We start from the raw sequence: 12749 nt of genomic DNA, 5'->3' as shown, positions 1-12749 counted from the left end.
AAGGTACAGCTCTGAGGCTGGACTGGTCAGACCCACAAGCACCCTGGACCACCCCTAACATGGACCAGGCTAGGAAGTCTGGGCCTCCAGGACATCACTGGGGACCTACAGAGGAGTCAGGAGACAGTGTCTCCTGCTTCTTTCATTTTCTCAACACTTATTGAGCACCTACTATGTGCAAGGTAGTATTGTGGGTGCTAGGAGTACAGCAGTGAGGCAGACAGACAGAAATACTCTCCTACCCTAGTGGGAGGGAGACAGACTCTTGGTGGCAGTCAGGCCTAACAAACACACTGCAAGCACAGGCACACAAACATACAAACACATACTCAGTAAACACAGAATCACACATGAGCACACGTACACATTGTGCAAATAACACACTCAGCAAACACAGACATACTCTGAAAACACACATGCAAACACACATTCAGCAAACACAAATACATATACACATAAAAAACTAACACTACAAACACAAATACATACTTAGCAAACATGTACATATTAATATATACTCAACATATGCAGACACAAACACACACACACAGTTCCAGAACCAAGAGATGCCCACCTGCACACAAACCCTTACTTTACACAGACACATTATTCCTACAATACAACACGTGAGCACACACACATACCCACATCTCCAGGGCTGGGCTGCCTCTCTTGTCTGACCCCCTCACTATGTCAGCTCTTGGAGGGTCCAACTTTGCATGTTTTGTTCACTACTGCTTCCTCAGACCTGGCACACAGTAGATGCTCAATAAATGTTTACTGAATGAATGGGTAAATTGAGGGAATGTTCACAAGGGACACACATTCACAGAAAAGCAGAAGGACACAGATACATACCCTCATGATTCAGATGCCGGCACACGCCCTGTTCAGCATGTGACCACACTCCTTGTTCACTCATGGTCAACATTTATCCATTGACTTACCCACAATATTTTCTTAGGGACACCCACACTGATCCTACATTCCCACCCCCCTGTTCATTTTCCGATTCTTACTCAACTGCACACACTTACTTGGGACACATACAGGCACCTCTACCCGGATACTGAACACACATACAACCACCCAACCAAGAGAAACACATAAGCATAACTCACCCAACAACCACACATATAAATGCTCCAAGCACATAACCACACAACCAAGAGACACACTACTGCATCAAATACACACAGGCCACACAATTGCACCCTCATCAAACACACACACATTCTCTGCACATATAGATACAGAACTTAGACTACAAGCATTAACATAAGGGCATAAATACAGATACATACCCACTTGCCCTAGGCTCCTGGGGCTTTGGTCAGCTGGAGCAGGGGATGGAAAGTGGGAAGTCCTGTCCCTGCAACAAACCACACCCCTTCTGACTGCCATTTTTTCCTGGACTTGACCCTGAGGTGTCTCAGCAGCTCATAGACCTCAGTTTCCAACAGGTGAGGGCCAGCCTGGGGAGGAGGGACAGGGAAGGGGATCGTCTTATCTCCACAGGCCCCCAGCTTCCCCTGCCCCTGGGGCTTTTGGGCCCCAGTGGCAGAACCCAAGCCCTGACACTGTTGCTTGGCCCAAAGGCCCAACCCTGGGTGGCAGTCCCTAAGCCGATTGTGGGCTGAGAGAAGGTGACCCTGAGAGGGGCCAACGGGAATCAAGACAAAGGGAGGAGGCTGGGCACAGATGAAGAAGGAATTACTGAAAGGAGGCCAGGTGTTGGCAGAGCTGGGAAGATCCCTTTGGTTCTAAGGAAGGAGGGGATGCCCAAGGTCTGAGAGGGTGGGAGATTCCGCTGGGTCTGAGGGGGGTGGGGCACTATGGTCTAAGCAGGGGATGGGGGTGGGGGTAGCCTGGGTCTGAAGGGATGGGTCTGATGGGGGAGGGGCTCCTGGGTCAGAGGCAGACCCTGGTGCCCCCTGGGATTTGAAGGGCCCTTGCCATTGCGCAGCCTCCTAATGACCTTTGCAACCTCTACTCTGCTGGGTACTGTCTCCTGGCTGTACATTGGGAGGGTGCCACGCTGACCTCCCAGAAAGAGACAGCTTAATCCCCCCACCCCAGCTGGCTCTTATCTCAGGTGGACATGGCCTGCAGGGGCCACACTCGAACCAGCAGCCTGGCCTGGCCCCTTCGACTGACCCTGGCATGCACACTGCTGGGGGCCTGTGGAGGGAGCCGCCCAATCCGAGGTAGGCCTTCGGGACACCATGGGCTGGCAGTCAATCTGGGCACAGGCCAGCTGCACCTGGCAGGTGAGCACCTCAGACCCTGCCTAACCCTAATGTCCAGGAACCCCCACCCCACCATGGCAATTCTAGAATTTCCTTATGAGAGGGGCTTAGAGTGGACACCATGGTGGGCAGCGGGAGCTAGTGCTGAAGAGTGGTGGTTAAGAGCACAGATTCTGGAGTCTGCCTAGTTTGAAATCCAATCTCTTCCACTTTCTAGCTGTGTGACCCTGGGAAAGTCACTTAACCTCTCGGATTTCACATAGCCCATTAAAAAAGAGGAGAAATAACAGACCTACCTCACAGGGTGTTGTGAAGGTGAAACATATGTGCACTTATATCACTACCAGGGACAATGATAAATAAGTTACTTGTTATAAATAATTATTACTTGAAGCTGCATTTTCATACCAAACAAAATGTCTTTACTTAGGTTTTATGTTTGGGAGAACTGATGTAGATGGGGGTTTCTCCTGTTCAGGGGACACACAGGGCTTGTTTCTCCACCCCTAACTCAGAATCCAAGACCCTGGTTCACTGGCCTCTCTTTCCCCAGGACCTTGTTGTTCCGCAGAGATGGACACACCAGAGGCATCTGGCCCTGGGATGATCCCAGAGCACTGTGGGGCGCTGAGCCCCAGGTGAGTACAGCACCCTCTTGCATTTCCTCGAGTTCTTTGCTCCAGTTATCCCTGTCAGGAGCCAGAAGCCCTCTCGGTCCCTGACCCATCCGGGCCTGTCTCTCCTGATGTTCAGATGTGAATCCTTCCTGGGACACCTCCAAGGTGCCCTCCGAAGTCACTTCCACCTGCCACTCTGCGCGGAGCTCTGCGAGGGCTGGTAGGAAGGGAATGGGGCCTGGAGTTGGGGTGGGCCAAGGGGGGGGGTCTGTTGTTAGCTCTGCCCTGTGTTGGAGGGTGTATGGCCTGACTAGAACAGGCTCAAGGTTTCAGGTTTGAAACAGAAAGGGGTGGGGCCTTGGAGCCCCCAGCTTAAGAGTTGTATGGAGGGCTGGCTTTTATGGGCCTGGGTTCTTAAGGGGCGGGGCCTCTTGATTGAAGCTAAAAGGATGGGGAATATAAGGGACTGACCTGGAACGGATGGTGTTAGGTCTTCAGGTGTGGGGCCAGTTGTGACAGTACCCTGGGCATGGGTGGAAAGAGCTGATAGAATGGGGGGGGCAAGATGAATTCTGAAGAGATGCGGGTTTGTAGGGGAGTGGCTCTCAGGGAAGGGCATACATGGGGCGGAGCCTTGGAGAGCAAGACTTCTACTACTGCTTGAGGAGCTTCTACTCATCTTCTTCTACTCTCCAAACACCATCTCTAGGTTCACCACCTGTGAAGGTGATATCATCTGCGGCCGGACTTGGCTCTCACTCCCGGAAAGGAGGAGTTGTGAGCCTGGCTGCCGTACCTATGGGCAGGTGAGCATGGGACAAAGAGCCCTCGCCAGGTTCTGCCCTAATCTGGTTAGGTCCAAGAGTCCAAATTGGCACTCCCAAAGCTCTTTCCCCATTCTTCCCCTTCCCAAAACCCAACCGCCATACCAGGAGGCGCCCATACCCTCCCCAGGGCCCGGTAAATCCGGATTCGTCCTCTCCAAGGGGCCAACTCTGCCTCGATCCAGTCCATAGTGCCCCAAGAAGGACGCAGAGGCCAGGACCCTCCCCAAGGCCCCACCCCTGATCTCGCCCTCTCCCTTACATCCTCCTAGGACCTATTAAGAACGACTCGCCTTTCCCAAGTCCCAGCCCCACCCTAGTCCCGCCCACAGGCCCCTGGGAGGACCCAGAAGCCTGAGTTGCCCGACGCAAGGACCCATGCCCGCCTTGGCCCCTTCCCCTAAGGGAAGTTTGGACTTTCCTTTTCCAAGCCCAAATCCCGAGTTACGCCCCCAGCCGGTGCTCTACAAGCTCCGGCCCCAGGATACCTGGACTCCGCCCACTCAGGCTCTAACTCCACCCCTTCGCCCAGACCTTCGCGGACGGCGCAGACCTTTGCCGCTCTGTTCTGGGCCACACCTTGTCGGTGGCAGCCCCTGGGTCCCGTCACTGCCTCAACGTCTCAATCTCTGTGCTGCCGCGTCCCAGACCCAGGCGGCTGGCCCGGGAAACCACCTCCCTGCGCCTCAGGCGCCCTCGCACCTCGCTGATCTTGGATGCTGCGGGCAGTGGGAGTGGCAGTGGAAGCGGCAGCGGCCCCTAGCGGGCACCTGGCTTAAGTGGGAGACGCGTCCCTTGCTCCCGCCCCCCCGCCCAGCCCCCTCAAGACACCCAGAGTCCCACTCCTCTCCCTCCTGCCTTCCACATTCCCCAGTCCTGTCCATCCTCCCTTAGGCCCAGAGACTTCCCCCACTCCAGGTTATCCAAGAAACCACGCAACTCTCGCCCATTTTCCCCTCTCCCTCCTGAATAGGAAACCCTGGTGGCATAGTGGTTAAGTGCTATGGCTGCCAACCAAAAGGTCAGCAGTTCAAATTCACCAGGCGCTCCTTGGAAACTCTATGGGGGCAGTTCTACTCTGTCTATAGGGTCGCTAGGAGTTGGAATCCACACAACGTTAGTAAAAAAAAAAAAATGTTTGTTTTTTTTTTTTATCCTCCTGAATAAAGTCCCTAGTTAGAACACCTGATATGGCTGCTTCTTGGGGAAATAGGTGGGAAGGAGGGCTGCCAGAAATTGATAGGTGCCTCATTCCTAATCCTCATGTTCTAGGATTAGAACTGATTCACACTCAAGTGTAAATGATGGTTGTCCTACACCCTAAGCATTTGCCATATCTGGGAATACCCATGTGTCAGAAATGGAGGTGGGCGGAGTCAAAAGAGGGCCCACCATGAAGCTCGCTGACTTGCATAGACCTCAAGACATCTTCATGGCTTTTCCCTCTGATTAGCGACGCCTGGTGCCATCTGGCCTAAGGCCCTTTTCCTCCCCCGCTCCATATCCAACTCCTAGACCTAAGGCAAAGGGCTGGACTCCGATTTAGAATTTGGGTTTCAAACACTGCCCCTAATGCTCCCCCTTATCCTCAGGCCCATGGGGAGGCTGTTTCCTTACCTGTAAGATGGGCAATGTCCCCATTCCCATAGAAGCAGAGAGGTGCCCACTGGAAGCATAGCAGACAGGCTTCTCTTAGCTGCAAGTAACAAACTCACCTCGAAGTGCCATGATCCAAAACAGTGACCAAAAAAATCCCTCAGTATGGCTTCAGGAATGGCTGTATCTAAGCGCTTAAATGTTAGGATGTTATTTTCTTTCTCTTGGTTATACTCTGGGACAGGATCTCCTAATAGTTGCAAAAATGGACTAGTAACTCCATGTTTCCAGTGGCTAAAGTGTGCCTGTTGTTGCCACCCAGCCGGCTGGACTCATGGCAACCCCGTGTACAACAGAAATGTTGCCCAGTCCTGCGCCATCTTCACAATCATTGGTATGCTCAAGTCCATTGTTGCTGCCATTGTGTATTCTGAGTGCCTTCCAACCTAGTGGAAACCCTGGTGGTGTAGTGGTTAAGTGCTACGGCTGCTAACCAAAGGGTCAGCAGTTCAAATCCACCAGGTGCTCCTTGGAAACTCTGTGGGGGCAGTTCTACTCTGTCCTATAAGGTCACTATGAGTCGGAATCGACTTGACGGCATTGGGTTTGTTTTTTTTTTTTTTTTGGTTTCCAGCCTAGGGGACTCGTCTTGCAGCACTGTGTTGGACAGTAATATTCTGTCATAATCCATGGGTTTTCACTGGCTAATTTTCAGAAGTAGATGGCCAAGCCTTTCTTTCCAGTTTGTTTTAGTCTGGAAGCTCCACTGAAACCAGTCCACCATGGGTGACCCTGTTGGTATGTGAAATAAGTGGCATAGCTTCCAGTATCATAGCAACACACAAGCCACCACCTACAACAAACTGACAGGTGGGAAAGTGTGCCTAGTTCTCTGTAAAGCTAGCATTCCTCCAGTTTGGTCATGAGCTCATCACCAAACCAGTCACTATCACCAGAAGGCTGCTGTGCTCTCATTGGCTTGATCTGGGTTATAGGGTCATACCTGAAGGCCCATGGTGGGCTCAGTTCCATCTGAACCATGTGGGCTGAGAGTGAGGGAGGGTGGTCCCCCAAAGACCAGGTGCTGGAACCAAAAGGGGGGGTGCTGGGCAGGGGATCAAGATATGTGGACTACAGAAAATGGTGGCTACTATCCTGGCTCTGAAGTACTGTACATTTACCTGGGTTCACGACCCAGTTCTACCACTTACTCACGCTATAACTTCAGGCATGTTGTTACAGCCTTTCTGAGCCTCAGTTCTTCGACAAAGGTTGTTAGGAGGATCAAGCAAGTCAATGCAAGTTGTTCTGGCTATCCATTGCTGTGTAACGACTCCGAACTTGGTGACGCAGAACAATAATCATTATCTTTTGTGGCTCTGAGTGTTTTTATTGGGCTCACCTCCGTGGTTCCTGCTTGCAGTCTCTCGTGCAATTATAGACAGTGGCTAGGGCTGGTGTCACCTCAAAGACTCCCTCACTCCCCTATCTGACAGTTAATGCTGGCTGTTGCCTGGAATCTCAGCTACGGGTGTCGGCCAGGATAGTTACTCATGGTTTCTCCACGTGGCCTGGGCTTCCCAACAGCATGGCAGCTGAGTTCCTAGGGTAAGTGCCCCAAGGAACACTTCTCAGGTGGAAATTGGCTCACCTGTGATGGCCTAGCCTTGGAAGTCACACAATGTCACTTCTGTTGTTCTCTATTCACTAAAGCGAGCCACTAATGCCAGCTCATACTCAAGGGAAAGGGACGAGACTCACCTAATGGAAGAATGTCAAATAAAACGCTTAGAAAATGCTTAGGCTGTGCCTGGCACATAATTAACACTCAACAAATGTAGCCATCACTTATCTTTGGTGTTGTTACTATGTTATTGTGACAAAAGGATAAGGATTTCTAGGCAGGTCAAGCTGTGGGGAAGGGTATTCCAAGGAGAGTCTGCCTGCAAAGGCCCGGAGGCTAGAAAGCAAAGATGTCACTTTAAGGACTAAGGTGTGCCTGGCCGAAGCCACTGTGTTTTCAATTGCCTCGCAGGCATGCAAAAGCTGGACAGTTAATAAGGAAGACTGAAGAAGAATTGATATATTTGAATTATGGTGTTGGCAAAGAATATTGAATATACCATAGACTGCTAAAAGAAGGAACAAATCTGCCTTGGAAAAAGTACAGCCAGAATGCTCCTTAGAATCAAGAATGGTGAGACTTTGTCTCACATACTTTGGATATGTTATCAGGATGGATCAGTCCCTGGAGAAGGCCATCATGCCTGGTAAAATAGAGGGTCAGTGAAAAAGAAGACGACCCTCAATGAGATGGACTGACACAGTGGCTACAACAATGAGCTCAAGTATAGCAACCATCATGAGGATGGCGCAGAACTGGGCAGTGTTTTGTTCTGTTGTACATAAGGTCAGTATGAGTTGGAATGGATTTGACAGCACTTAACAACAGACTCTGAGTTGGTCAGCGCACTTGGAGCAGAGCGTGGGAAGTGAGATAAGATCTTGGAAGGCCTTGAATACCAAGCAAAGGCACTGCAACCTGATAAGGGGTGAGAACCATGGAAGCCTTAAGCAGGGGAGGGCCCATCAGGCCACCACTTGGAGACAGAGTGGGGGGAACAGTGCCTGGAGATAAGTGGCACCAGCGTGCCAGGGTGCTAGGCAGGGTCCAGAGAACAAGCAGGAGGTAATGAGTTCCAGAGGGCTTGAGAGGCATATCCACAGGGATGTGGGTTTGCAGTCCTTTGGAAGTCCTTACGAGACAGGGTTGTTGTCAACCTCATTTTAAATAAAAGACCCTGGAAATAGACTTCTGGCAGGTTTAGCGTGGCGCCCAGGACTTTGCATTTCTAAGAGGACTCTGTGGTGTAAAGGGATGAGGAAGGTCTCTGGACAACCATTTGAAATTATTGGCAAGTCATATTTGGAGAAAAGAGTAATGTGCACAATTCAGGGTATAGTTTGCTTCCATTTGCGTAAAAAAAAAATTTTTTTTTCAGGAAGAGAGTGCACCTGTATGTGTTTGTATCATGCCCCACTGTCTCTGCAGGACCCACGGGCACCTGCGAGCCCACAGTGAGCTGGGGGCAGGTTGGCTGTGCACCTTCTCAATGTGCTCCTTTCTAATTTTGAATCATACAAATATGTCGCAGTATTTTAAAAGTAAAATAAAATCAGTCACCCAATGTCTACCCCATTTAGCTTCCCAAAGGCAGTAGCTAGGTCCAGCCACAGAACACGCCCACCACCCTGCCTCTACCTCAAAGTACAAGCCTACTCTTGGCTTTCGTTAACTGTTTTAATCACAAGCTGGGGAGAGAAGCGGCAGATAAAGGGGGGACTGCCTGGCTTTTAGAGGGTGGTGGCTGACTCCAGGCCACGCTCCTGGAAGTATCGGTGGGGGAGGCGGGGACGGGGGCCTTCACTGAGGAAGTAGGACGTGATCCTCCTGAGTCCCTCCTGATCCTCTGCCAAGGAGTCCTCCCTGTGGGAGAGAGGGGACAATACTGACCCTTTCCAGGGGATGCCAGCCCTCCAGTCAGGGCTGAGCCCGCTCCTCCCTCCACTCCTACAGCACCACCGGGGCACTCACCATGTAACACCTTCCGCCTCCTCCTCCAGGATGCTCTGGGCTGTGCGCCAACTGAACCGGACAAACTGGGGGAAGCCAAAGATGGGCTCCACATGCTTCTTCAACCACGCTTTTGTCTTGGGATCTGGGGTATGTGGTAGGCAATGGCCCCTGAGCTGCACCATAATATCCAAGCTCCTCAGCCTGGCATCTGAGGCTCTGCCACCTCATCTTAGGCCTCCTTTTGCACACCTGAGTCACCTTCCACTGCACATCTTTCTGCCTTTGCACAGGCCACCCCCCTTCACTTGCCTGACCAAGAGTTGCTCAAGTTGCAGTTTAGGGAGACTGCTGCTGAGAGATCTCCCTGACCCCCTCAAGGACAAAAGGAATTAACATTTGTTGATCTAGCTGTGCAAGTAATGATGAGCTCAGGAGAGGTAGGGAGGTCCTTGTTTGTCTTGCTCACTGCTCTACCCCCAGGGCTTGGCCTTGCATGGTATGTTACCAGGTGCTCAAAAGTGCAGAATGGATGCCCAAACTATCTTTGGCAGGGACCTGATTTCCTCACTTTGGCCTCTCACCCGAGTTCCAATCACAAACTGGCTGTGCTGCCCCACCCCACTGCCAGCCCTTCTCTGGGCCTCAGAGAAGGATGGGAAGATTCCTTGAACCCAGCCACTTCTTATCTCCCCTTATGTGTGGCGAGGGGAGGCATGATCACTCTCACTTATGGATGAGGAGACGGAGCCTCAGAGTTGGAAGAAAATGGTGGAGCTGGCATTCAAACAACAGCTGTTTAACAACAGCCTGCGTCCCTTCCCCTTAATGGGTGAAGAGGTGCCCACTTTGGGTCTCAGCCCTTCACTGGGGCTCCAAAGAACAGCAAAGTGGGAGGAGGGCCAGCTCTGCTGCACACTGGTTGTGTGGGTGTGGGCAAGTGGCATCCCTCTCTGGGCCTCAGCCCCTTCTGCTGTAGAATAGGATTACCAGAACAGTTTAGAAAACCTCAGAAGCATGCTCAGCCCTGGCCAACTTGGCATTAGTATTGCTGGTGCTACCCTGAGGCAACTCCAGAGGCAGCCTGCACCACTGTCTGCTTACCATTGGGGTAGCCCGAACCATAATCAGCATCCACGTCCTGCAGTTTCTCCACGAACTGCCAGCTCCTCACTGCCTGGTCTCGGGCCACCTGTGGGCAAGATGGGCACTTGGAATCTCCCTCCCCTGCAACAACCAGCGCCTACCCCCTGCCCACTGGGGTGCTGGAAGCTGGCCCAAGCCCAATGGGGGCTGACCTTGGCGCAGATGCTGGCAGCACTGACCACGGGGTACAAGGCATCTGCCTTGGCCTTGACTGTCACCTCAATTCCAGGAAAGCGCTGCTGTAGCCGCTCCTGGTACTTCTCTGGTAGCCCCACAGTGTCCACAAATACCTATCACAGCAACAGACACGTATTCGGTCAACACCCCAAAAAACAGCTGTGCAAATTATCCAGCCTCACAGCCTTTGCATTTCTGTTCCTGCTGCCCAGAATACTCTTCTTCCAGCTTATCCCCAGCCTGGATCTTTCTTATCAATTCATATCAGGGGTCTTGGATCAAAGGTCACCTCCCAGAACACGTATTGTGTGCCAGTTGCTATTCTAGATGCCAGGGACATGGAAATAAAAATCCCTTCCTTGTGAAGCAGACACCCTGAGGGCCACAAACAAGAAACAAGATAAATAATAAATCCTAGGGGAGAGTTGGAAGGGGTTATAATTTTAAATGGCGGTAACGGAGGTTCAAGGAAGCACTCTCTAAGGTAATGACATTTCAAGAAAGATCTGAAGGTGAGTGAATAAACCATGTGGAGATCTGGGAAAGAGTGCTTAGGCAGAGGGAACTGCCAGTGCAAAGGCCATGAGGTGGGACAACATCAAATATGCTGGAGAACAGTAGGGAGCCACAAGGCTGGACTAGAATGCTGAGAAATAAGATCATGAAGGTAACAGGGACAAGTGATGTCTTCAGGGCAGTCACCATTCTCAAAGGTTACCTTTATTCTTTAGTTTACCAGCTGATCGTCCATCTCCTCTCACTAGGCCTTGAAGCCGAGAGCAGGGCCTACGTCTGTCTGCTCCAGGGCTGCCTTGCCAGCTCCTCCTGCTGGGGATGGGCCTCAGCTACCTCCTCAGGGAGGTTTCCCATTACCTTCCCCAACTCAAGTATTCCCCCTTGTCGTTGTCTCAAAACAGTCTGTTCTTTGCCTCCGTACACTCAATGTAATGTTGATTCATGCTTCTCTGTAGTAATTTAACCTCTTCCTTACTCAACTCTGAACTTTCCTGATTTAAATCTTGTAATTAGTAAATTAAATGTCAGACAGAAGAGGGAACAGGAGTGGAGGCGGGGAAACCAGGGAGGAGCCTGGGGCAGGAGTCCAGGTGGGGGTGTCCTGGGCCAGGATGGAGGCTGTGGGCAGGTGGACAGATGTGGGATTTGTTCTGGACACTAAGTCTTTAGGAAGACTGATTAGATTGGGGGAGGGGAGACTGAGAGAACCACGCTGGTCCTTGGTGGGACATGGATTTCAGGCAGAAACAGGGGTAAAAAGTCAACAGCAGGAAGCAACACTGCTGAGGCACTTGCCATGCTTCTGATGCTGAACCTGCCCACTGTACTTTTTCACCCCTATTTTATCTAGAGGTGATCAAATGGGGGCAACCCAGGTACCAAAATACTTAGGCTCACCTGGGTGACTTTCACACTCCGGTCCAAGGCATACTGCACCAGCCCAGCGGCCGTATCATGGGACAGGGAGTTCAGATTGTATTTGACCCTGAGGTTTAAGAGCAGAGCCTAGTGAACCCCTTGCAGCCACAGAGCCAAACCTCCCCATGCTCTCTACCTCCCCCAGAGAGCTGGCTGCACCTCCATCCCGACCACTCTGGGGGTGGGGAGACCCCTCACCGCCCAAGCATGCTGGTGGAGATGAGGTTTGGAGACAGCACGTCCAGCGCCCAGCCCACAAAGTCCCTGTCCTCCTTCATTTTCGCAAAGAGCCGGTCCCGCTCGCTCTCCGACAGGGTCTTCGAGTCTGGGAGGATTGGGAGAGAAGGTTTCTGGTTCTCTCACTTCCTGCCCTCCTCCAGCTCTCACTTGCCCTGCATATACTCTGGAACCACCTCTCAAGACGTACTCCCTCGACACCCCGGGCTCACCTGCCACTTTCAGGGCCTCCAGATCTGCCAGGCGGGACAAGGGGCAATAACAGATGGCGTAGACCATGGGGCCTGGGGAGGAGAGGTGTCAGGTTTCTGGAAGTGGGGGTGGCTCCCGAATCCAAGCAGCGAGTATCGTGAAAACCCCCATTCCTGTTCTATCACCACCGCTTTTTTCGTCCACTGGCACAATGCCATGGCCATCATCATTATCACGCCCCTCCCCCGCCCCTGGCCCTTGTGGCGCACCCAGCACAGGGCCCCGGCCCGCCTCATCCACGCCCAGGACGCAAGGCTCCTTGCGGCACACCGCGGGCACAGGTGAACTCAGGCGACAGCGGCCCGTATTGTTTCTCTCCAGGTCGCTGAGATCCATGCCGCCGCTTCTGCCGCCAGTGCCAGCCGCAGAACCGCCGGCTGCAAGCGCAGGCCTCGGCGCGCGTCTTGCGCGGGCTCAGCAGCGGCGCTCACTCGGGACCAATCGGCGCACAGGACACACGCCCGACGCGGCTGACGTTCGCGCAGCCGACGCGGACGCCGCTGCCGCTCAGCTTCCTGGAAATTGTAGTTCTCAAGATCGATAGCGAAGAGCTTCTGGTGAAGAACGGGGTAGACTGGGCCCCTATCCAACCTGCGTTCTGCCGGCTCCGGACCCCCGCCCATAGGAGCTGGTGGAAGGAAAG

The 12749-nt window shown here is 52.5% G+C and overlaps 2 protein-coding genes across 7 annotated transcripts; one reads left to right on the top strand and one right to left on the bottom strand.

Moving 5' to 3' along the window:
- The first annotated feature begins 520 nt into the window (after positions 1–520).
- Positions 521–4453, top strand: RTBDN (retbindin). Its single transcript, XM_064279896.1, has 5 exons — positions 521–2270; positions 2803–2887; positions 3003–3076; positions 3461–3672; positions 4223–4453. The coding sequence occupies exons 1-5, from the start codon at positions 2102–2104 to the stop codon at positions 4451–4453; spliced, it is 771 nt and encodes a 256-aa protein (XP_064135966.1). The 5' UTR covers positions 521–2101.
- An 88-nt stretch (positions 4454–4541) lies between these two features.
- Positions 4542–12567, bottom strand: RNASEH2A (ribonuclease H2 subunit A). Of its 6 annotated transcripts, none has more exons than XM_023552341.2 (8): positions 12316–12567; positions 12067–12138; positions 11816–11942; positions 11597–11684; positions 10159–10296; positions 9965–10052; positions 8882–9036; positions 4542–8801 (listed from the first exon to the last, which is right to left on the bottom strand). In XM_023552341.2, exons 1-8 carry the CDS (start codon positions 12440–12442, stop codon positions 8592–8594), a joined length of 1005 nt encoding a protein of 334 aa, XP_023408109.1. In that variant the 5' UTR covers positions 12443–12567; the 3' UTR covers positions 4542–8591. The 6 variants fall into 6 exon arrangements, with proteins under 6 accessions (XP_023408109.1, XP_023408110.1, XP_010591588.1 ...); XM_023552342.2 differs by having other exon boundaries at positions 8882–8946; XM_010593286.3 differs by having other exon boundaries at positions 4542–8773; positions 8882–8946.
- Positions 12568–12749: the final 182 nt, after the last annotated feature.

The sequence above is a fragment of the Loxodonta africana genome, chromosome 3, assembly GCF_030014295.1.
Source record: "Loxodonta africana isolate mLoxAfr1 chromosome 3, mLoxAfr1.hap2, whole genome shotgun sequence".
In the NCBI taxonomy this organism is placed as follows: Eukaryota; Metazoa; Chordata; class Mammalia; order Proboscidea; family Elephantidae; genus Loxodonta; species Loxodonta africana.
The sequence above is the reverse complement of the archived record's forward strand: the minus strand, read 5'-3'. Positions and strand labels throughout refer to the sequence as shown.

Coding starts and splice junctions, on each gene's coding strand:
- RNASEH2A (XM_023552341.2), bottom strand. CDS start 12,442: ATGGATCTCAGCGACCTGGAGAGAAACAATACGGGCCGCTGTCGCCTG. Junction 9,037..9,964: donor TGGTTCGGGCTACCCCAATG/GTAAGCAGACAG, acceptor ATTATGGTGCAG/CTCAGGGGCCATTGCCTACC. Junction 8,802..8,881: donor GAGGCGGAAGGTGTTACATG/GTGAGTGCCCCG, acceptor TCCCCTGGAAAG/GGTCAGTATTGTCCCCTCTC.
- RTBDN (XM_064279896.1), top strand. CDS start 2,102: ATGGCCTGCAGGGGCCACACTCGAACCAGCAGCCTGGCCTGGCCCCTT. Junction 2,271..2,802: donor AGGCCAGCTGCACCTGGCAG/GTGAGCACCTCA, acceptor CTCTTTCCCCAG/GACCTTGTTGTTCCGCAGAG. Junction 3,673..4,222: donor GCTGCCGTACCTATGGGCAG/GTGAGCATGGGA, acceptor CCCTTCGCCCAG/ACCTTCGCGGACGGCGCAGA.